At 56.0% G+C, this 22373-nt stretch overlaps 3 protein-coding genes across 14 annotated transcripts in view; 2 read left to right on the top strand and 1 right to left on the bottom strand.

Annotated features, from left to right (window-relative positions):
- The window catches only part of MAMSTR (MEF2 activating motif and SAP domain containing transcriptional regulator), a 49769-nt gene extending 45196 nt beyond the window's left edge, over positions 1-4573 (top strand). For 9 of the 11 annotated variants that reach the window (XM_079906874.1, XM_079906882.1, XM_079906876.1 and 6 more), the window contains one exon: positions 3134-4074. In XM_079906874.1, coding sequence (XP_079763000.1) covers positions 3134-3258 — 125 coding nt within the window. In that variant the 3' untranslated portion in view covers positions 3259-4074. Of the gene's footprint in view, positions 1-3133; positions 4075-4265 lie in introns of those variants that run through there. The other 2 variants (XR_013825236.1, XR_013825237.1) reach the window with 2 other exon arrangements.
- Positions 4574-4923: 350 nt separating this feature from the next.
- On the bottom strand, positions 4924-12522 carry LOC307178461 (galactoside 2-alpha-L-fucosyltransferase SEC1-like; the record flags this gene model as incomplete). Its single annotated transcript, XM_079906657.1, is given in 7 exon segments — positions 4924-5923; positions 5926-6106; positions 11174-11510; positions 11702-11731; positions 11959-12069; positions 12183-12289; positions 12439-12522. Coding segments are annotated over 7 exon segments (1551 nt in total). The 3' UTR covers positions 4924-5222.
- A 1253-nt stretch (positions 12523-13775) lies between these two features.
- On the top strand, positions 13776-20704 carry NTN5 (netrin 5). 2 transcript variants are annotated; one of them, XM_079906892.1, is made up of 6 exons: positions 13776-14408; positions 17351-17539; positions 17866-18015; positions 18440-18493; positions 18708-18788; positions 20118-20704. In XM_079906892.1, the coding sequence occupies exons 1-6, from the start codon at positions 13778-13780 to the stop codon at positions 20480-20482; spliced, it is 1470 nt and encodes a 489-aa protein (XP_079763018.1). In that variant the 5' UTR covers positions 13776-13777; the 3' UTR covers positions 20483-20704. The 2 variants fall into 2 exon arrangements, with proteins under 2 accessions (XP_079763018.1, XP_079763019.1); XM_079906893.1 differs by lacking the exon at positions 17351-17539.
- The last annotated feature ends 1669 nt before the right edge of the window (positions 20705-22373 follow it).

Here is a 22373-nt window from a genome sequence, read left to right as displayed (position 1 = left end):
TGCCAAATCTGTGTAGCTTCTGCCAGCTTCCCAGGTTCAACCAGGCCCCACCCTGCTTGACTCAGCCCCACTGTCCTCTTAATGGCCCCTGGGTTCCAGGAACACAGATCCTGGGCCAAGGCATCTGTGCCCACGCTGGCTGTAACGTGTTTGCGTGCTAAGCCAGAAGCACTGACCCGGAGATTGTTCAGTCCGTTGAGTAAATACACATTAAACGCTGTATTCGTTTTGTGGGGCTGCTATAACCGCGTACCGCAAACTGGGTGGCTTCAAACAATAGGAGATTATTCTCTCACCTTCCTGGAGGCCCGACGCCAATCTCTGCCTCAGTCATCATGGGCGTTCTGTGTGCCACCTGTCGTGCTGGAGTAGGGCCCACCCTATTCCAGTGCGACCTCATCTTAACTAATTACATCTGTAAAGACCCTTTTCCCAGATGTCACATCCTGAGGTACTGGGAATTAGGATTTCAACATCTCTTTTAGGGGGACACAATTCACAATTCAACTCATAACAAACGCACTCGATGTGCTGATGCTCTCTGGAGCGCTGGGCCATGAGAGCTCTGTCTTCAGAGACCCTAAGTAGTCCCTGTCCTTCTGGGCGTCCTTGTATCCCCTCTGGTGAGGAACAAGGGGAAGGTGTCGAAGGGCTTGCTACCTTCTGGTTTGGGCTTGCAAATCCAGGAAGGAGCTTAGTAAATATTTCTTGAATGAGTTAGTATAATTTATTGTTGGCGGCTGGCCAGTTCCTGCTTTGGCCCTGATAAAATAAAAGGTATAAACTTCCTTGTCCACCAAGGCTCTTCAAACACAGGGAACAGAGCTGGGTCACCCAAGCTTCTAGATTAAACAGAGCTCAATAGGGTATATTGAGCTACTCCATTCAGCTCCTGGAGGCAACTGGCGCCTGTTCTGCCCACCGGCAGGGCCCTTTCTGGGTGCAGACCTCCTGGGAGGTAACAAGAGAGGGTGGCTGTGAGCACGGGTCTTCTGAATCTTCCCCCAGCACCTAAAGGTCCCCAGGATGTGCACGAAAAGATGTGCAAGAAACTAGCGCCCAGCTTCCCACCGTGGGTGCTGTGACAGCTTCACAGATTTCATCTTCTTCCTCCAAGTCAGGTCTGTGAGAAATGTCACCTCTCTTCATTATTTTCTGTGAGTCAATTTGATTTTGACTGAGAACAAGTCCTCATTCCACTAAGCTGGCCAGAAATTCAGCTAGTGGTTTCAACGTCAGAGCAATGTGGACACTTCAGATTCAACGTGGGAATTTCTGTGTGTAGTACCAAAATCCTGGACTCACTCAGACTCCCAGCAGGAGATGGAACACTCATAAGAGGTGACATGAGAGGAGTTAAAGAGGATAATTTACCAAGATGTGGGTAGGGTGTAGGGAAAACAATGAGAGACAATACAGCTCCCAGGGGCTAGCAACTGTGGGGAGCTGTTACCACCTCTAGATCAGCCGGGATGGATCTGGGACAATAAATGTCCCAGCTTCACTCTCCTTCCTCTTCCGATTTCTGGTCTGTGATCCCACTGACCCAAGCCAACAGGAAGGCATAGGGCAGGGGAGCTCACAGATACTGTGTTGGTCAGTGTGGGCTGCCGTAACAAAAATACCCCCACCTGGGTGGCTTAAACAACAGAAATTTCTTCCTCCCAGTTCTGAAGGCTGAGAAGCCCAAGACGTGCTGATTCAGTTCCTGATGAGAACCCACTTCCTGGTTCGCAGATCAATAAATGTTTGTTAAATGAATTAGTAATTAGCAATAAATTAGCAATTTATTTTGGTGGCTGGTCAACTTGCACGTTTGCCTTTATAAAAATAAAACGTTGGCAGAGAGAAGACATCTCTTTCATGTCTCTTATAAGGGCACCAATCCCATTTACGAAGGCCCCACTGTTACAACCTAATCCCTCCCAAAGGCCCCAGCTCCAAATACCAACACATTGAAGATTAAGGCTTCAACATATGAATTTGTGGGGGACACAAATATTCAGGCCACAGCAGATAACATCAGACAGCCTCCCAGGGCACAGAACAGGGGGAGAACATTGGAGATGAGATTTGGAGGGGCAACAGGAAGAGACCTAGCACATGAGTATTTTATTGAAATGTGAGATACAGTTGCCATCCACTTCTATACTCTGATGTTGTTACACTTTTTCTTTTTTTTTTTTTTGGCCATGCTCTGTGGCATGTGGTAACTTAGTTCCCCAACCAGGGATTGAACCTGGTTCCAATGCACCTGCTGCATTGGAAGCGCAGAGTCTTAACCACTGGACCACCAAGGAAGTCCCGGATGGTGTTGTTACACTCGACAGACAGCCAGGGGTCAGGTCTGAGGTTCCTCTATCCTTCTGGCTTGAATCTCTCCCAAAGAGTTAATTTGCGAAAAGATCTTGGCTAAGGTAAATTATCCTGAGAAGGGGCTGGTCCTGAGAGAATGGAGGAAAAAAGGGAAAGGGAGTAAAACCTGTCTGACTCTAGGGGGTAGGGCTGGGAATGGAGGCTGGGAGCTGTTATGGGCTGAACTGTGTCTCCACAAAAATTCCTATGTTGAGGTCCTAACCCCCAGAACCTCAGAATGTGATTGTATTTGGAGACAGGATGTTTACAGATGTAATTAAATTAAAATGAGATCATTAGGTGGGCCCTAATTCATTATGACTCGTGTCCTTACAAGAAGAGGAATTCTGGACACATACACGTACAGAGGGAGGACGTAAAGTCATAGAGAGAAGTGGTCATCTGCAAGCCAAGGAGAGAGGCTCGGAGCAGATCATCCCCTAAGAGTACTCAGAAGGAACCAGCCCTGCCGACACCTTGATCTCAAACTTCAAGCCTCTAGAACTATGAGATAATAAATGTCTGTGGTTTAAGCCACCCCATCTGTGGTACTTTGCTACAGCAGCTCTAGCAAACTAATACGGCAGCTTCCAATATGGCCTGAAATAATCTTCACCTCCTGGTATCATACCCTTGTGTAGTCCCCTCCCACATTCAATCAAGCTGCTCTGTGTGATGGACAGGATATGACAGAAGTGACATTGTGTGACAAGGTAAGGCTCCGTTGTAAAGGGCACTGCAGTTTCTACCTTGGTCTCTTGGGTTTCTCTCTCTGGAGGAGTCCAGCCGCCATGCTGTAAGGACACTCAAGCAGCCCCAAAGAGATCCACATCAAGAGGATGTGACCAAGAGCCAAGAGCCAGCAACAATTTGCCAGCCGTGGAAGTGGCTCCCCAGCCCTAGTAAAGCTTTCAGACGACTGTGGCCTCACCCGACACCTGACAGCAACCTCACTGGATATCCCAAACAGAACCACTCAGGTAAGCCACTCCTGAATTCCTAACCCACAGAAACTCTACACGATGATAAATTCCTGTTGTTGCTTTAAGCTAATAAGTTTTGGGGTAATTTGTTTCACAGCAATAGACAGCTAACACAGAACCTCCCTCCCCAGCTCCCCTCCCCTTCAGACCCTGCTCCTGCTTGGTTTCTTTATTTTTTCATTCTATTTTATTTTTATAATATTTATTTATATTTATTATAATATTTTATAATTTATTATTTTATTATAATATTTATTTTATTTATTTCTAATATTTATTTATATTTATTTTATCTGGCTGCACCAGGTCTTAGCTGTGGCACACAGGATCTTCGTTGCTGTGTGCGGGATCTTTGTTGTGGCATGCAGGATCTTTTAGTTGTGGCATGTGAACCCTTAGTTGCGGCATGCATGTGGGATCTAGTTCCCTGACCGGGGATCGGCCCCGGGCCCCCTGCATTGGGAGTGCAGAGTCTTAACCACTGGACCACCAAGGAAGTCCCAATCTCCTGCTTTAACATCCCCCTACCCTTAACCCCACACCATGATGACACCATCAAGGACTTAAGAAGTAAACTGGGGCCCAAAATGGCTCTGGGGAGGTACAATATTACTAATATGTGAAAGGAAAGGTGTTCAACCTCACAAGTATGCCAAGAAATGGGAATTCAAATAAATAAGATACTTGGAGAGGGTTTGCAAACAGGAAAGAGATGTGACTGAAATGGTTTCTAAACCAGTGCACCTATGTTTGGTGTAAAATTTAAATGAACATAAATAATTGTGTGTTAAAAATTTTTTTAATTTACAAAAAGGAGTAGTATGTCAATAAAAATATTGGTTACCTCCATACTTTAAAATATACCAAACACAAGAAAACGAGTATTGTAATCACTTAATCTTTTCTCCATATTGGGGTTTCTCACAGCGGCATTGGGTCCCGAGGGCACCTGTCCACACGCGTGACTGCTGACATGGCCACGGCATGGTCTCTGAGGCCCCTGCCCCTCTGTGGTCAGCCTGCTGCTTCGATGACATGTGGGCTCTGGGCATCTTTGCTGCTGCGGACCAAGGCCCGGTGCTGAGTCCTGCCCTCACTGTGAGGCCCTCCCATGCCCCATCCTCAGTTCTGGGGACGCCCCCTCCCCGCCAAAGTATCTCCCTGAGATTCATGCTCTCAAATCCTCTTTTCCCTCACATTCTTTCATGATAAGGCCCCATTAAACCCAAAGCCTGAATTCTTTTTTTTTGTTGTTGTTGTTTTTGCGGTACGCGGGCCTCTCACTGTTGTGGCCTCTCCCGTTCCGGACGCACAGGCTCAGCGGCCATGACTCACGGGCCCAGCTGCTCCGCAGCATGTGGGATCTTCCCGGACCGGGGCACGAACTCGTGTCCCCTGCATCGGCAGGCGGACTCTCAACCACTGCGCCACCAGGGAAGCCCAAGCCTGAATTCTTAGCTGCCAAAAATACCCAGCTCCTCTTTACTTGAAGGCAGGAAGAGTTTCATCGCCAAACCCTCCAAGGAGGCAAGTACCAAGTATTTGGACTCCATGCTCCCGGATCTATAAAGAAGCAGAGGGCAAAAATACGTTTCCATTTCAAAGCAGTCCAAATGTCCAGGGCATGCCAACCACATACATGTTAGTGGTCCACACTTACCACCTGTTTCCAAGACACTACATGAATTCGTTGCATTCTCACGAGGAGCTGCATTATGTCCGTTTTTTCAGGTGGCACACTAAGGCACAGAGAGGTTAAGTCACTTATCCAAAGTCACCCAGCTAGGAAGCAGAGCAGCCTGGATTTAAACTCAGGCGTGAAAGCCCATGCGCTGCACCCCACACACTGCTGTTGGGCCCAAGGGTGAGGCAGGGACAGCAGGGCTAGGGGCCATTCTCTCTAGCCTGCCCCAGGTTGGCTGCGGTACCTACCCACTTCGGCAGGAAGGCCACCTGGCGCTTAAAGACCACGTGGAAGGGGGAGTTGGGCAGGTAGACGGTGTTCCCACCCGTGAGGCAGGTGGCCCAGAGCCCAGAGGTGCCCACGAAGAGTGGGCTGCGGTAGCGAGCCCGGAACCAGTCCAGGGCCTGCTGCAGGTAGCCCCGGTCGGCCACCACGCCCTTCCACACGTTGGGCATAACGTGGACGTAGTCCCCCCGGCGCACGTGGACCCCTACGTAGGTGCTCGGCCGGCTCCCATTCACCTGCAGACCCCGCAGAAAATTCTGGGCCTCCTCACGCACGCGGTCGTGCAGGGTGAACTCCTGGAGGATCTCGGCGCGGAGGTGGTGGTAGAAGGTCCACGAGCAGGGGTAGCCGGTGAGGCGCACGTACTCTCCCGGGATGTGTCGGTACCGCTCTTCCATCCAGTCGTTCAGGGGGTAGTTCTGCCAGGGGATCCTGCTGGCCGTGGTGTCGTGCAGGACGGGGAGGGTGATTCTGAAGATGGGGGCCAGCGTGCTGTGCATCTGGGGCGGGATGAAGGCCGGCCGCCCATTCATCTTGGCCAGGGCAAATAGGGTAGCGTACTCCCCCATCTGGTTCCCCAGACGGCCTTTGGAGTTGATGGTGGACATGCCCCCCAGGGCAGGTGTCTGGGGAACAGGACCACGTGACCCCGGGAAGGCCTGGGGGCGGGCACCCGGGCCAGGCGCTGGAGGCAGTGGAAAATGGTGGACCCGGCAAAGATGACAAAGAGGAAGTAGATGGTGGACAAGGAAGGGCAAGTAGCCCAGAATCTCACGGTGGCTGCGAGGAGGAGAGACGACTTGATTCAGGAGGGATGGGGCGTGAGTTCATTCGCTCACCCCACCCCAAACCACTTGTTCATTGGCTCACTCAGCCCATCCAGGCGTGTCTAGTGGCCTCCACCGTGGAGGTCTTAGAGCACAGACCCTGGACCCCTCTGGCCTGGGTTTAAATCCCAGCTCCACCCCTTACCAGCTGTGTGACTTTAGTCAAGTTACTCCTGAATCGCAGTTTCCTTGCCCATTAAAAAACAATGACTGAGGGCTTCCCTGGTGGCGCAGGGGTTGAGAGTCCGCCTGCCGATGCAGGGGACACGGGTTCGTGCCCCGGTCCGGGAAGATCCCACTTGCCGCGGAGCGGCTGGGCCCGTGAGCCATAGCCACTGAGCCTGCACGTCCGGAGCCTGTGCTCCGCAACGGGAGAGGCCACAACAGTGAGAGGCCCGTGTACCGCAAAAAAAAAAAAAAAGCGATGACAGAGTTGAACCATTTGAGAGTGCCAATATTCACAAACAGCCGCTTCATATGGTCCAACCTAACAGAACTAGCTCATCTGTAACATTTTTAGAACAGTGCCTAGCATACAGGAGGCACTCTGTGTAAGCCTTGGAAAATAAAGACTTCTAGAGTGTTTACTACACGCATCCCTGGGAGCTCACGAATCTATTAAGGCTGCATGTACACAGGTTCAGAACCTAGACTGTGAGGCTAGACAAGCCCAGGTTCACGTGCAGACTCTGCCTCCTGCTGGCCAACCCGGAGCACGTTAGCTAACTCCCTGGGGCTCAGTCTTCTCCAGAAAATGGGGCTAACCATAGCCCCTGCATGCCGGGCTCCCGGAAGGGCCCCTGCCATGGCAAGCGCTAAGTGCCTCCCGCTACCGTCAGTGGATGTGGTGGATTCAAGCTGCTGCAGAGTCTTGGACGCCCCTTCCCTGACTCTGGGTGGGCCTGTGACTGCCTTGGCCAATCACATGTGGCAGAAGTGACACTGTGCCATTTCCCGGACCAGGACTTAAGGGTCCGCCAGTTCCCACCTCCTGCCTCTGTAACATGCTCTCTGCGTTGCCACCTCTAGCTGCCTAGATGTAGCTTTTTTTATAGTTAGGTCTCCGATGAGCCCTTCTTCTTTCTTGTTGGTAACCACTTTATTGAGATAATATTCAAATAGCATACAATTCTCCCATTTAAAGTGTACGACAGCTTTTCGTATATTCACAGAGTTGGGCAACCATCACAATTAATTTTAGAAAAGTTTTATCACCCCCAGAAGAAACCCTGCGCCCCTTAGCCATCCCCACCCCCAGTCTGCCCATCCTCCCCGCCACCTCCCTCCAGCTAACCTACTTTCTGTCTCAGTGGATTTACCTACTCTGCGTGCTGCATATAAATGAATCACACAGTAAGTAGCTTTGTGACTGGCTTCTTTCACTCAGTGTCATACCTTCAAGGCTCATCCACGTTGCAGCGTGTGTTAGTACGTCACTGATTTCTTTTTACCGCCGACTAATATTCCACGGCAGGGATAGCCCTCGTTTTATTTATGAGTTCATCAGTTGTTAGACATTTGGGTTGTTTCCACTTTGGGGAATTATGAATCATGCTGCTGTGAACACGCATGTCCAAATCCCTGTGTGGACCTAAGTTTTCATTTCCTTCTGGTACTTACCTAGGAGTGGAATCGCTGCGTCATGTGATAACTAACTGTGTTTAACGCTTTCAGGAACTGCAGACTGGCTTCCAAGCAGCTGCCTCATTTTCCATTCCCACCAGCAGCGTAGGAGGGCTCTGATTTCTCCACATCCTCGCCAACACTCACTACTGTCTGTCTTGTTGATCGCAGTGGGCGTGCCATGCTAGCTCAGTGAAGCCTACACTTTTGAACCTACCCAGATTCCCTCCAGCTCCTGCCTCTGCCTGGGCTCCATGAACCTCAGTTTCCCCATCCTTGTAATGGGGTGGAGAATCCCTTCTTCAGGGGTTGCTTCTTTTTCAGTCCATCTCTCCTCCAGCTCTCCCCTGGGCTCCCAGAAATGGTCTTTTCACACTGGGTCTCCAGTGTGTCCTGACCTGCTGTGTCCTCTCCCCTCCTCTGTTCCCCTGACCAGGCAGCTGTGGTTTCCCTGTGGCTGTCCCAGTGCCTGCAGCTCAGGAGACCCCCAAGGCCCCTACAGAAGCCCTGGATTGTGTGGCCCCCGCTCTTCCTCATCTAGCTTCCATCTCACCCCCTCAGGCTCCCCATCTCTCCCTCCGCTGGCCCCCTTAAATGTCAGGGCTCTGTGGGCCTCACCTCCACTCTCCGCCTCCTCTTCCTCCTAGGTTCCAGGGCTCCTCACTTTATTAATCTGACCCCTGTGGGAAATCTGAACACTCTTGGGCCCTCCTCAAGGATGTCACATTCAACGTGGGTTCCCAGTGAGGTCAGCTGACTCTTACCACATGAAGCATATATTACGCTCCCTCCCCTGAGATGTACAAGAAATGCCTTGCTCGCTGCTTTAGCCTCCAAAAAGCAAACTAAATCTGCCCCTGAGCCCCTCTTCTCGCTGGGCTGGTGACAACTCTGAGCCAATCCTTATCACACAGCCTGTGATAAGGACTGGGGTCCTGCGCAGAGGAGGACTCGAGCTTCCGCCTCTGGTCAGCTCAGCCAGAGCCCCAGGCCGCTCTCAAAGCCCGCAGGCAAGCTGAGCAGGGACTGGAGCCAGGGCTACTGGGGAGGAGAAACCAGCTGAGGACAGAGGTACCCACCCAGGGTCACCTCCACGGTGTGCGACTCGTGCAGTTGCACAGGGTCCCTGCTCTGCTCTAGCCGTCTAGAAAGTCTCCATAAGCGAGAGCAACACAGCCCGGGTTTTCATTTTGCACTGGGCTCTGCACATCAGGTAGCCCAGTCTGGCTGCCACCTCTGTCCTCCAGCCTCAAGAGCTCCCTCTCCTGGCCTCTCATGAGCCTACACAACTGAAAAGCCACAGGAAGTAATGAACCAAAGCTGGTGCTTCTGTGGTTCCCGACTCAAGCCAGGCACTGGTTTCAGCGCTTATATCCTGGTCCACGATTCCTTACTGACCATTTTCATGAAGATTGCTGGCAAACCCCAACCTGAGTTGAATTCACTCGGGGACAAAATCTGAACCGACGTGCCGCTATTCATAGACTTCATTTATTTTGGAGCAAACACCCATGTGTTCTGCTTGCAGAAACAATAATGTTTGATTATGGGATGCTGCCCAGACCCCGCCGGGGGAGTTGTAAAATATAAAATATAACCTGTGCGCCCCATGATGGTGTCAAAACACCGGTTCTGCGGCATGTCTGGTCCACAGAGTTTCAGATATTAGACTGTAGGCCTATCTTCACTCATTTGGTCTTTGTGATCTCCCATGAGGAAGGTACTTTTTTATGCCAATTTAACAGAAGAGGAAACTATGACACAGACAGGTTAAGAAACTTGCTTTGGGTCACGCAGCTAGGAAAGACGTGGGGCCTGGATTTGAAACCGGTGTGGTTCGGGAATCTGTGCTCATAATTACGATCCTGGATTTTTCCACTATGTCCTGAGGAAGGGATACTCAGCTGCACACTCCCAGTGCAGTTATTCAGGGGCTCTGACATGCCCTGCCTCCTGGGGCCTCTGTGATTGCTGCGTCACCGTCACCAAGATAGGGATGAAAGATGTCTCTGGAAGCCCAGAAGTGTGGGTCCCGCCCTGCTGAGCCCACCTCAGAGCTGTGGCCCTGGGAGGTTCTGCCTCTGGGGCGCTGTGAGGGTAAAGGTGCCCCATACTTGAGGAACTGCCCCTTCCCCCCAAAGTCTCCTCCCCAACTCGGGGAGTTGTTTCCTCTCTGCTCTCTGCTTCTACCCCCCACCCCAGGCCCCTTCAGGGGTGATAATCGCCTCAGGCAGCTCAGACTATTAAAAGCAAAAGTGAGACAGCTAGCTTCCCTCCAGGGAATATTAGCTTAAGAAACTTCTAGTCCCTGGGGCGGGGGGAGGGGGTGGTGGTGGATAAAGTGAGACCTAAACCTTCTTCCTGAGTTTTCTCTGACAGCAAAATTAGCCTTTGCACTGGCCACTCCCTGTGCCTGGGTCCTCCTGCCCTGATGCCCACGTGGGCATCTTGCCCTCACCTCCTCCAGGTCTCAGCCCAAATGTCCCCCTGCCCCCCGCCCCCCAAACTACTTCCCTACTTGCTTTTGCTCCAAAGCATTTGTCACCTTCCATCTTTCTCTAGAACATAATGACTTCCTACTTTTTTGTCGCAATCTTGCTTTCTGGACTGTGAGCCTGGCAAGGACGGGCTGCTGCACGTGTTCGTGCGGTCAGCAGAGCGTCAGACACACAGTAGGAAGTCAGTGAGCACCAGCTGAATGGATCAGCGCGGCGAGTACTGCACTAGTTACTCTGTCCATCAGGCCGCCCGCCCGCGATCTCACATGTCCCCCTCTGACTTGGTGGCGTCTCCTTCTCCTGCAGCTAACTCCTCCTCCTCGCCGAGGCTTACCCATGTCCCCACCCTGCCTCCTGCCCCCGGGGCTGCCTCTCCACTGCCGGCTGTGAGGGTCACCCAGAACCAGAATCAAGGGGAGCCTTGGCTGTGCCCTCCCGCCCCAGACACTGGGTCCCCAAATCCCTGTCGGGGTCGGGCCCACGCTATGCCACAATCAATGCACTCTAGGCCACAGCAGCTAATGTGGCGCCCCATCCTCCTGAGGCCCTTGCTTTCCTCAGGGGGAAGTGAAGAAAAATGTTATTTTTCTAGTCAAAACCATTCGGACAAAAAAAAAAAAAAAAAAACCATTCGGATATGTAATGGAGTTGAGGGCAACATTTGCATGAAAGGGTCATGAGTGAAGTGTTGAGGCCTCACAGTAAACTGGCCATAGAGGGATCCGCTTTGAGCTCAGTCCCCCCCGGGGGTCCCTGACTTCTCCCTCCAGCCGCTAGAACCACCAAGGTCCCAGGCATTCATATCTCCCCCTCCTCCTTCCCCACCACCTTAGAAAGCAGCCCAAGTCTTTGGGTTTCCAGGTGGGTGGTGCGACCCTTCAAAGAGCACTGACTTTTTAAGGCTTGAAAGCGACTGACCTTCATACTCAGTTGACCCACAGCGGACAGAAGGTTCCAGAGGGCAGGAGGGGCTGGCTTGGGGTCACACAGCCAGAGGCCCACGTCCCGCCTCAGCGTCAGCGGCCCTGACGGCGGCGCGCTCCCCAGCAGGCCAGCCCCTTCCTGATCACAGCCGCCACGTGCTGGGGCTGAGCCCGAGCCTGCCTGCACCGAGGAGTCAGGAGCCGGCGGGGCAGGGGCGGGGTGTGCGGGGAGCACGCACCCCAGGCCCCGGAAGGCCGTCTGGCCGCCGTCCCCTCCTACCTGCCTTGAGCCCTCTGGGCCAGCCTGCTCGGGGCTGTCCAGCTGCGGGCCCCTGGGGGGCAACGGCGCTCATGTCCCACACAGCGCCGGGTGGCGTGGCTGCCCGGGGTCCCTGCGGGGAGAGCGTGGCTGCCTTGGCGAGGGGACTGGGGCGGGGTGGTGTTGGATTCTTAGGCTCTGCTCTGAGCTCCCGCCCAGAACCCCTACTAGCCCGGGGGCTGAGAACAGCCACTCTGCACTCACTGCCGAGAGCCCACGCTGGCCGCCAAGCTCCTGCGGGAGGGAAGGGCCGTGAGCGGCTGACTGCAGAGGACAGTCTCTTCCAGGGCACAGGTTTGGACGACGACAGGGGTGAAGGGTGGGGTGTGTGCAAAGGAAGCCGGGGAAAGGGCCTGGGTCCCAGGTGGAACCCCACACTGCCCAGGCAAGAGGCCTGACCCTGGACCTGGTGCGTACACGGCTAGACTCTGCCCCTTAAAGTGGGGGCCAGGGTGGGCTACAGTCTCCAGAGGGGCAGGGACTGGGGGCCGGACATCTGGGCTCCCCAGTGGCAGGCGGTGGCGTCTGGATCCCCCAGGAACACCGTGGGACGCAGCCGGTTGCCCGGGCTACTAGGAGCCAGAAAGCGGTACCCCGTGAACCGCCCAGGCAAGAGAGGAGGTGGGAGATGGGGCGAGCCCCTTAACAAGGCCGGTGCCGGGGATCGGGGGCAAATGCCCGGCACAAGAGCTCAAAATGGCGCCAGGCTCCTCCTCGAGAGGTGCGGAGGGCCACGCCCGTCGTCTGGGGCGGGGGAGGCGGCCTCCGCACCAGGCGACTGCGGTGGGAACGCTGCGGGCTGTGAAATCAGGCTGGGAGAACGGGACCCACCCGCACCCACTGCTACCTCTTCGACTCCCAGCTGGGGCACAAACCCGGGTCCAGCTTCAGAGCCAGGGGCCTGGACAGTGGGGCCCAGAAGGGCTCCAAGGCCCCCAGACCCGAGTGGGCTCCTCATCAGGGGCTGCCAGCCCGGGGGGGGGGGCGGTGGGGTGGGTGGGCGCGCATTTCCGCTCCGGGTCCATCCTCGATCCTGCCACCCCCGGCTCTGGACTGCTGGTCCCTGCGGACGCCCTAGCATCTGGCCCTGCCCTGTCTCCTCTCCTCCTTTAGTACCCGCCACCCCCGACATCTGTTCCCCCTTCTGCTCTGGGGACCTTAGGACTGGAGGGGAATGCGGGGGCTCTGATTGCCGGACCCTGAGGCCTAGGATGGCAGTGGAGGGTGGGGAGGGCAGAGGTTATTAGAAATGCAAGCACAGGGTCCTCCCATCGCGAGCCCCAAGGGGAAACCAGGGGTCTGCCCTCCCAGCCCAGGCTTCCAGCCCCCAGGCATCCCCGTCCCCATCGGGTCCCTCAGCACAGCTCTTGGGGCTTTGAACCTGGGTGAGAAAGGGTTAAGAGCGGGTGGCGGCTAGGGCTGGGTGGCAGGGAGGCCTGGTTGTTTGGGTTGTTTGGTGATAATCCCCCTCCGTGCCCTGGGCGTGGAGAACACGGTTAGGGCCCCACGTGGGAAAGGGCCTCCACTCTGATCCCAATCCCCATGGGCCTGGCCTCCTGCTTCTGCTCTCCGCCCCCTTCCGCCTCCCCGGTCAGGCCTGCGGGCCTGCCTGTGCTCCTCCTGCTTCACAGGTGTCTCTGAGGCCCCTGCCCACCTGTCTGTCTCAGCCCCCAGGCTCCCTGGGACCCGTTGCCCCCCACCCTGTGGACTCTGGTTGCCTCCTGGTCTCCCCTTGTGTCCGTCCTCTCTCCTCGCAGTTCCTTCTCCCTGCCTGGCCCTTGCCCTTCACTCACCTCTGCCCCCGCGACTCTGTCTTTGCCGTCTGTGCCTCTGTCGGCCCCTTTCTCCATTTCTTTGCCACTAAGTCTTCATCTTTCTCTAACTCCCCCTCCCCTGCCCACCCGGCTCCTCCTTTCTCCCCCTTGCCCCCTCTTTGGGTTTCCCCATCTGTCCCCCCTCCCTGCCCTCTCCCCAGGGCCCCCTGCCCCTCGACACTGACGGATAGCTCTGGGGTGTTAAGCTACGGATTAGTTCAGGCAAAATTCTCGATTTTGCTTGCGTTCTTTCCCCTTTGGGTTATGTAAACAGTAATTCTCCCCAGATGGAACTATTTTCCTCGCTCAGAAGCAGCCGGGAGGGGTCTGGGGCAGGGCTGGGGCTGGAATGCTGGGGTTCCTCAGGGAGCCTGGGGAGCGGGCTGGAGGCTGACCCCCGAGGGCGGCCTGAGGCCCCCTGCCCAGACACTCGTCTCCTCTCCAGGTACTTGCCTCCGCCAGAACCATGCCAGTGACCTTTGCCCTCTTGCTCCTCCTGAGCCAGGCCAGCGCAGACCCATGCTACCATCCAGGGGGCCGCCCCCGCTTCTGTCTCCCACCAGTGACCCAGCTGGCCAGCATGGCTGCCTCCTGTCCCCAGGCTTGCATCCCCTCCCCGGGGGCGGATCTCGGCCCCCGGGCCACCTGCAATGGCAGTCTGACCCTGGCTTTGGGTGGCCCCTTCCTCCTGACGTCCGTCAGCCTGCGCTTCTGCACCCCAGGACCCCCAGCCCTGGTCCTGTCTGCCGCCTGGGCCACCGGAGGGCCCTGGAGATCACTGTGGCGCAGACCCGCCTGGCCGGGGGCCTTGGGAGGCCCCGAGACGGTGACCTTCCGAGCCCCACTGGGCCCTAAGGCCAGGGTGGTGGCCAGTCACCTCCGTGTGGAGCTCGGGGGCCAGGCAGGGCTGGCAGCAGCAGGAGTGAGAGGCCGCTGCCAGTGCCATGGCCACGCAGCCCGCTGTGCTGCCCGTGACCGGCCGCCCCGCTGCCGCTGCCGCCACCACACCACCGGCCCAGGGTGTGAGAGCTGCCGCCCATCCCACCGCGACTGGCCCTGGCGGCCTGCCACGCCCCGGCACCCTCACCCTTGCCTGCGTGAGTCCTGGGCCCACCCTGACCCGCCAGCTGGCCACAGGGCTCCAGCAGCTGGGCCCTTCTCCCTGAGGGGCAGGATGTTCTCCCCCTCCCCAGAGCTGCATGCCCCTTGCTTCTCCCCATACTGTCCTCCAGCCAGTCCCCCTCTTCGCCTCCGCCCACTCCCTCCCCACCACCTGTGCTGTCCCCAGACTTCCAGCTGCTTACATGCCCATTAGGGGGCTCCAGCGTCTCCCCGACACTTGATCACGGTGATGGTGATATGGATAACATTTCCTGAGCTCCCAGCCCAGGGCCTGGCTTGGCGCAGGTGCTCAGGTGGTATTTACTGAGTGGCTGTAGGAAAACAGGGCAACTGGACATTTTCGGAATCATCAAATCAACCACAGGGGGTAAGGATTTATTCATTAGACACATATTTATCCAGCAACTACTATGTGCAGGGCAGGTATTGCATCAGGCCCATTTTACAGATGAGGAGACTGAGGCTAGAGCTGGGAAGTCCCTTGCGCAATGACATGGCTGGGATCTGAGCTCAGGAGCAGAAGCCCAAGGGTCTTAGCTTGTCCTTGCCAGCCACCTTTATGTGCTGTCACCCTAGATGTTCTCGGGCAGCAGACACGGGCATGGCCTCAGCAGCCAGCCAGACTGCCTGGGCTCAAATCCCAGCTTCTCTGCTTCCTGGCTGTGTGACCCCCAACAAATGACCAAACCTCTCTTTGCCTCCATTGGCTCACCTGTAATGTGAGGATAGTAACAGCCCTTCCTTTACAGGCTGTAGTGAAAATTCAATACATTAAAATAAAGTCCTTAGAATAAAGCCTGATACAGGACCTGGCACGGAGGAAGAGTTATCTGATTCCGCCAATGTTACCATTGCCCAGACGAGGAGGGTGAGGCCCAAGGGGACGTGTCACTTGCTCTACGTCTCACTGTCAGCAAGGGGCAGTGCTGGGACTGGACTCAGAGAAGTCTTCCGAGAGGCTGGGCCATCCACCAGCCTTCCAGCTGGACCAGAGCTCCCCAGGCCCCACTCAATGCCCTCCCCCATCCTCAGGGCTTCCAGACTGGGCCTGAGTCTGGGCCCTTCCCCATCCCTCCAGCGGCTCTCCTCAGAGACAGCCCTCCTCATCCCACCTCCAGCCTGCAGCCTTGCTAGAGTCTGAGTGTGTTACATGGCCTTGCTAACTCCACTCCCTGGATAGATACACACCACACACACACACACACACACACACACACACACACACACACCCTCCATTCTCTCGCTCCTGGACCTCCCTCTCTCTCCACCTCGCACATCCTTTGCCCCTCTCCCCCTCTACGTCTTCCTGCAATGTCGAGTGGACTAACTTACAGACCATCCCAGCTGTCCTCTGCTCCCCACTCTGTTCTCATCACACTTGGGTCCCCTTTGACCCGCTGTTCTCATCATCCCAGGCCTCTGTCCAGTTGGCCCATTCCTACCAGTAAGATCTGATGCCCCTACAGGGGAGTGAGGGAGGGGAGAATCACGTGGCCTGAGGGTGGGGTGGGGTCCATCCTGGGGGAGGACAGGGCCTGGGAGCTGGGGAGGCTGTCCCTCTGTGGATCACCACATCCCCTCAGGCTGAGCTGGGCAGCCGACCCTCCGAACCTGGGTAACAGACCAACAGTGTTGTGATGGAGAAGGGTCTGGGCAGGCAGGATGAGACTAACTCCTGTGGCGGAGCTGTGGGCTTTATAGAATCCAAAGCCCAACTCTACTGATTGATAATCTCAAGAGTGCTGCCATCCCTAATGCCTACAAAATCCCTTGAGAGAGGAACTGAGATCCCCACTGGATGGGAGGACACTGAGGCTCAGAGAGGGGGAGTCATTTTCCCAAGAACACACAGCTGTCCCAGCTCCCTGACCTTCCCGCTACTCCTTGGGGCCCTGCCAGTCCAGGCCTCTCAAACCTCTTGGGGTCAAAAACTCCTTACATATCTCCAAAGAGTGGTCCATGAACTCCCCGCATCGGCATCTCACAGGCCTCTCAAACCTCTTGGAGTCAAAAACTCCTTTCATCTCTCCAAAGAGTGGTCCATGAACTCCCTGCATCGGCATCTCACTTTGGGATGCTTGCTAGACATACAGGCCCCTGGACCCACAGAAGCCCTGGGATGGGCCCTGGCATCTGTGTTGCTCTTTTGAAACATTTCCCCCGTAATCTGGATAAGCGGTAAGGTTTGAGAGCCGCTGCTTTTGAAAATCCGATCAACACTCCCCAGCAAGATGTACATGGTAAGTGGGCCTCATGTGAGCTGTATGAGAAGCACTGGAGGGCGCCTGGGCTGCAATCCTGCCTCTGACCACCCCTCAGCTGAGTTTCTTTGGGCAGATGACCTCGCCTCTCTGCCTCAGTGCTCACATCCATAAAATAGGGATGATGACAGCCCCAGTCTCACAGAGCTGCTGTGAGAAGGAAACATGCCAAGCACTCAGCACATGGCGCCTGGCACGTGGATGTGCTAAACGGGCAAGGGCATGCTCTGTGTCGGGTACGGAGTTAAGTAAGCACCGTTTACGTAGGTGGTTGCATTTCAAGATCATGAAGTAGACACTATAAATGCCATTTTACAGCAAAGGAGACTGAGCTACGGAAAGGAGTCGTCACTTGCCCACGGAAACAGTGAGACACTTACACGCGGGGGTCTGATTCCACAGCCTAGGCCCAGAGCCGCCACTCTTCTTTACACCCCCTGGTTTTACACAGACATCCAGCACATTCACCACTCCTCTCGGGCTCATGCAGCTCCAGTCCAGTGCACCCATTTTAAGGATGACAACGAAGAGCATCTAGGACCCACACTTACCTAGGGACCCCCAGGCAGTCTCTTTCCTGAGGGCAGTGGGGAGAAAGCTGGGAAAGGGGAACAGAGAGCCGGGCCTGATGTGCCCTTACTCCATCCTGTTCCTAGCCTGTTCCTGCAACCAGCACGCCCGACGCTGTAGGTTCAACTCTGAGCTGTTCAGGCTGTCGGGCGGCCGGAGTGGGGGTGTTTGTGAGCGGTGCCGCCACCACACAGCCGGGCGGCACTGCCACTACTGCCAGCCGGGGTTCTGGAGGGACCCTAGCCAGCCTATCAACAGCCGCAAGGCCTGCAGGGGTGAGTGCAGCCTGAAGCCCAGCCTAGAGGGAAAGGAGGCAGGCAGGTCTGGGGGGGGAGGGGCCGGGGGCCTGGATCCTGGGTCTGGGGGGGAGGGGCCAGGGGCCTGGATCCTGGGTCTGGGGGGGGAGGGGCCGGGGGCCTGGATCCTGGGTCTGAGGGGGGAGGGGCCGGGGGCCTGGATCCTGGGTCTGAGGGGGGAGGGGCTGGGGGCCTGGATCCTGGGTCTGAGGAGGAGTGGCCAGGGAATTCCAGTCTCCTCAGTCCTTGGGGAGGAAGAGGCTGGGAGCCTGCACTGCACATCCCCAGCTCCTCTCCTCATGTAGCCTGCCAGTGCCATCCTATCGGGGCGACAGGTGGTACCTGCAACCAGACCAGTGGGCAGTGCTCCTGCAAGTTAGGGGTCACTGGCCTGACATGCAGCCGCTGCGGTCCTGGCTACCAGCAGAGCCGCTCCCCAAGGATGCCCTGCCAGCGTGAGTCCTGAGGGACAGGGCCCAAGTCTGAAGGGGGGTGGGAAGGAGACATCCCAGATCTCCAGGGGGCAGGTGTTGTGAGGACCTGCTCCGTAGGAGACGGAAGCTAGAGAGTGGAGGCCGGACTCTGAGTCCTTAGGGAGGTGAAGACTGAAAGTCCAGTCTCCTCCATCTTGGGGACGAAGAGGGTGGGAGCCTGGATACCTGGGTCTGAGGGAGGAAGGGGCTGGGGACCTGGGCTTCTGAGTCTTAAGAAAGTGGCCAGGGACCAGGACTCCAGGTCCTGGGGGAGAAAGGCGAAGTGTGCTTCCACTCTTGGGCCTCAGGGGAATAGACATGTGGGGTCTGGAAGCCTGCTTCCTCGGGGGGAGCGGGCTGCGCATGGGAGGCACTAAGGCCCTGTCTCTCCTCTGCTCTTTCACAGGAATTCCAGAGGCAACCACCACCCTTGCTACAACCCCTCATGCTTACAGCTCGGGTAAGACTGGCTGGCCTAGAAACCCCTGGCAGCAAGAGGGATCAGGGATGGGCTGACTGGGCCTCCAGGTGGGGATCCAGGGGTGTTCCACCAAGCCCAGTCCCCAAGGGTTCAGGCACCCCAGCTGTCCGTCAAGATGAAATGCAGGGGATGGGCAGGGGCAGAACGCTGTAGTCCAGGCCTCAGGAGCCCACTGCAGCCTGACCCTCCCCAGACCCTCAGTGTCAAAACTACTGCAATATCTCGGACACCAGGGTACACATGAGCCTTCGGAGGTACTGCCAGCAGGAGTACGGTGAGTGCTGGGGAGGAAAAGGGCCAGCAGGGGCTCTGATCTGCTGCAAGCCACCCCCTTCTCTGGCCTTCAGTTTCCTCAGCTTAAATGGGAAGGGGTGTTGGACTCTACAGGGCCTTTCCTGATCTAGAACCTAACAGGACAGCAGACAATGGGCAGAAGGGGCGGTGGGGAAGGGGCGCTCCCTACCGTCCTAGGTCTCCTCTCTCCCCATGTTATTGGCCTTGCAGAGTTTCACGATCTCCTTCAGCCTGACGTCTCTGAGGGAGGGAGGTGGCCTCCTGAGGATGGAAGGAGAAAGGGCAACTGGTTGAATGCAAGGGATCCTTGCACCGTCTTGTCTGTCTCAGACCCCCTGCCTCCTATCAGGGTCTGAGATATCGGAGCCCCACTCCCACAGACTCACCCCACAGTTCCCTAATCCACCAGTCCACACCAGCCCCCGACCCCAGGGCCTGTGGCTGCAGGCTCTCTTGGACAATGAGTTCAGCCCAGTCCCAGTTACTTCCCTCAATGGTATAGGATCCCAGACCTCTCCTCCCTGAGGCTCAGCATCTGCCCACTAGTGTCCTTGAACTTCAAAGGTGGAGGCTTCTCCCCCCACCTCCCACAGGGATCTTCTGCCCCAAAGACCCAGCTTGTCTGCCAGAGTCCTGCTCCCAACACGTCTCACCTCACCCCCTCAGAGAGGACACGTCTCTGAATCACCACTAGTATGACCTCGACCCTCAGCTTCCAAGGACTGATCTCCTTCTGGCCCCCAAATTAATCCTAAATGCAGATCCCTCCCATGGCAATACCCCTGTTTTCCAAGGGCTCTGTCTGCTCCTAATACCTTCTGACCCCTTGGCATTAGAGATCTGGACTTGCCTCTTGGGCCTTGTTCCCAGCCCCACCCACTGCAGGGTCCTCCTGGGACCTCTAACCCTTTAAGTAATCCCTGTACCCACTGCTTCTAATATGACCCCCAAAGCACCCCATCTGGCATATTCCTGGTAGGCCCCTGGGTTCCTCGCCCTGTCTGGCCTCCCTCTCCAGAGTAACCCCCACCTCCCCCGCCTTCCCAATCACAATCCTGTGACCCAACCTATCGCTCCATAAGCCCCACTCTCCTTGCTTTGACCCATCTCCCCAGAAAGATCTCACTCCTCACAGCACACACCAGACCCCCAGACCTCTCACCCTCAAAGGTTCAAGGTCTCTCCCTACTGATGCGATCCCGGAAGCCCACTCTCGGGTCCCGGGCCCCGGGCCCCTCCCCACCAGGACTGACCCCACGGGACCCGGAGCCTCCCCACCGCCCAGGCCTGACATCTCCCCTCCCCGCAGTGCTCCGTGCGCAGGTGCTGGCGTCCGAGGCGGCGGGCCCGGCGTGGCAGCGGCTGGCCGTGCGCGTCCTGGCTGTGTACAAGCAGCCGGCGTGGCCTGTGCGCCGCGGCGGCCAGGACGCCTGGGTGCCCCGCGCCGACCTGGCCTGTGGCTGCTTGCGCCTGCGGCCCGCCACCCACTACCTGCTGCTGGGCAGCGCGGCCGCCGGCCCCGACCCCGCGCGCCTCGTCCTCGACCGCCATGGCCTCGCGCTGCCCTGGAGGCCGCGCTGGGCCCGGCCGCTGCGGCGGCTGCAGCAGGAGGAGCACGCTGGGGGCTGCCACGGCCTGCGGCCCTCGACCCCGAGCCCCGAACCCAGGATCTAGAGCCGGAGCCAGGCGGCCTCAAACTCCAAGAAAGGGACTGGAAGCAACTGCCAGAGGAGTCTTCTACCTCGACGGTGCGTCCCCCAGCAAGCCAATCAGACGCCGCAGAGCCCCTGACGTCACTTGCATGTGCCAGCACCGAGGAGGCATGAGGGACTTTTAAATAAAGGCGGCAAACCTCTTGGTCTCTGGCTAGGACACTCGACCTGTGACCTACGCAGCTAGTCCCCTCAATAAAGTCTCAACTCTTGGGGAAAGTCGGCTACAGACCCCTGACCTGTGCTGGGAGGGTATCTGAGGGGCAAATGAAGAAGGCCACGAGGAAATCTGTGGAGCCGAATATGGCTACAGCTCTCTGACAGAATAGCCAATCCAATGAAAAAGCTGGTATGACGTCACTGGGTGCTAGTCAGATTTATATTGCCTGACGATTAGTTAAAGCCGGTGGGAGGGGAGGTGGCTAGAAAAGGCGGGAAATACACCTGAGGAAAGCACAGCAGTGTCAGATTTCCAGAAAGTTCCAGATTGAGAAACACTTGGTTTCTGATGGCCCCAGGATGGTCTCTGAGAAAAGAATAATGGAACTTTGAGTGACTATCTGAAGAGGGTTCTCATGGGTTCACTTGGTCTTGAAGCACAGCCTAAACCCTTTCCTGAGGGAATAGCCAATTGGGAGCGACAGAGTGGTGTGACGTCACTTGGTGCTAAGCAGAATTCGATTCCACCCAACAGCTGGGTACCTACAGGCCAGAGGGATGGGGTTAAAAAGGCAGGAAGCTTAAGTACTATGGAATGGAAGGCCGTCAGGGCCTATGATCTTCCTTGTCACCCTGGCCTCTGCCCCCACAATCAACAAAAAAATTTCAAATTTGGGTGACCTTGGTAGGAGAGAAAGTGAGCTAGTACTTTGAAGGAATCTCAGACAAAATGATATGACTTAAGGTCCACTGGTGCCTAGAGAGCAACCTATTCTTTCCCTGAGAGAAAAGCAGGCCTCTTAGCCAATGGGGAGTCAGGCTGGGCCATGATGTCATTGGGTGCTAGGCAGAGAGAACAGACCCTCCCGCCAATGTTCTGGGTATGCTCCTGAGGAGACTAAGAAAGGCAGGAAATAGCCTTCAGGAGGTGGCTGACCCCCAAGCTACCAATACTATCCTATATATAGGGAGGCTTGCCTTTGGCTTCCAACTGGGCCCTGGGTGCGGGCATATCTGAAGCAGGAGTTAGGAGTCTTTAAGGGTTTTTCTAAGAAGAGTTCTGTGTTTCAGAAAAGTTCTAGATTTCTTTATCTTGCTCTTTCCATCCTTTCTCAAAATCAGTTCAGTCGGGCACCTACCCCCTACTTAACCCTCACATCTACTTACAACTTTAATAATATATTGGCCAGGGACTTCCCTGGTGGTGCAGTGGTTAAGAATTCGCCTGCCAATGCAGGGGACAAGGGTTCGAGCCCTGGTCCGGGAAGATCCCACATGCCGCAGAGCCCGTGCGCCACAACTACTGAGCCTGTGCTCTAGAGCCCGTGAGCCACAACTACTGAGCCCTCGTGCCACAACTACTGAAGCCCACGCGTGCCCAGAGCCTGTGCTCTGCAACAAGAGAAGCCAACGCAATGAGAAGCACACGCACCGCAACGAAGAGTAGCCCCCTCTCGCTGCAACTAGAGAAAGCCTGCACACGATGAAGACCCAATGCTGCCAAAAATAAATAAATAAAATTTAAAAAATATATTGGCCATCTATTTTACCAACAAAACTGAGTTTATTAGGGACTAGCAGAGAAATCACAATCAGCGATATGCAAAAATGGGTGACCATAAGCAAATACAGAGAACAAGCAAGGGGAACATGCTTTTATAGGGAAAAGAGGAGAGTTGGGAGGGGCTGTAATA

The sequence above is a fragment of the Stenella coeruleoalba genome (genome assembly GCF_951394435.1).
Source record: "Stenella coeruleoalba genome assembly, chromosome: 20".
In the NCBI taxonomy this organism is placed as follows: domain Eukaryota; kingdom Metazoa; phylum Chordata; class Mammalia; order Artiodactyla; family Delphinidae; genus Stenella; species Stenella coeruleoalba.
The sequence above is the reverse complement of the archived record's forward strand: the minus strand, read 5'-3'. Positions and strand labels throughout refer to the sequence as shown.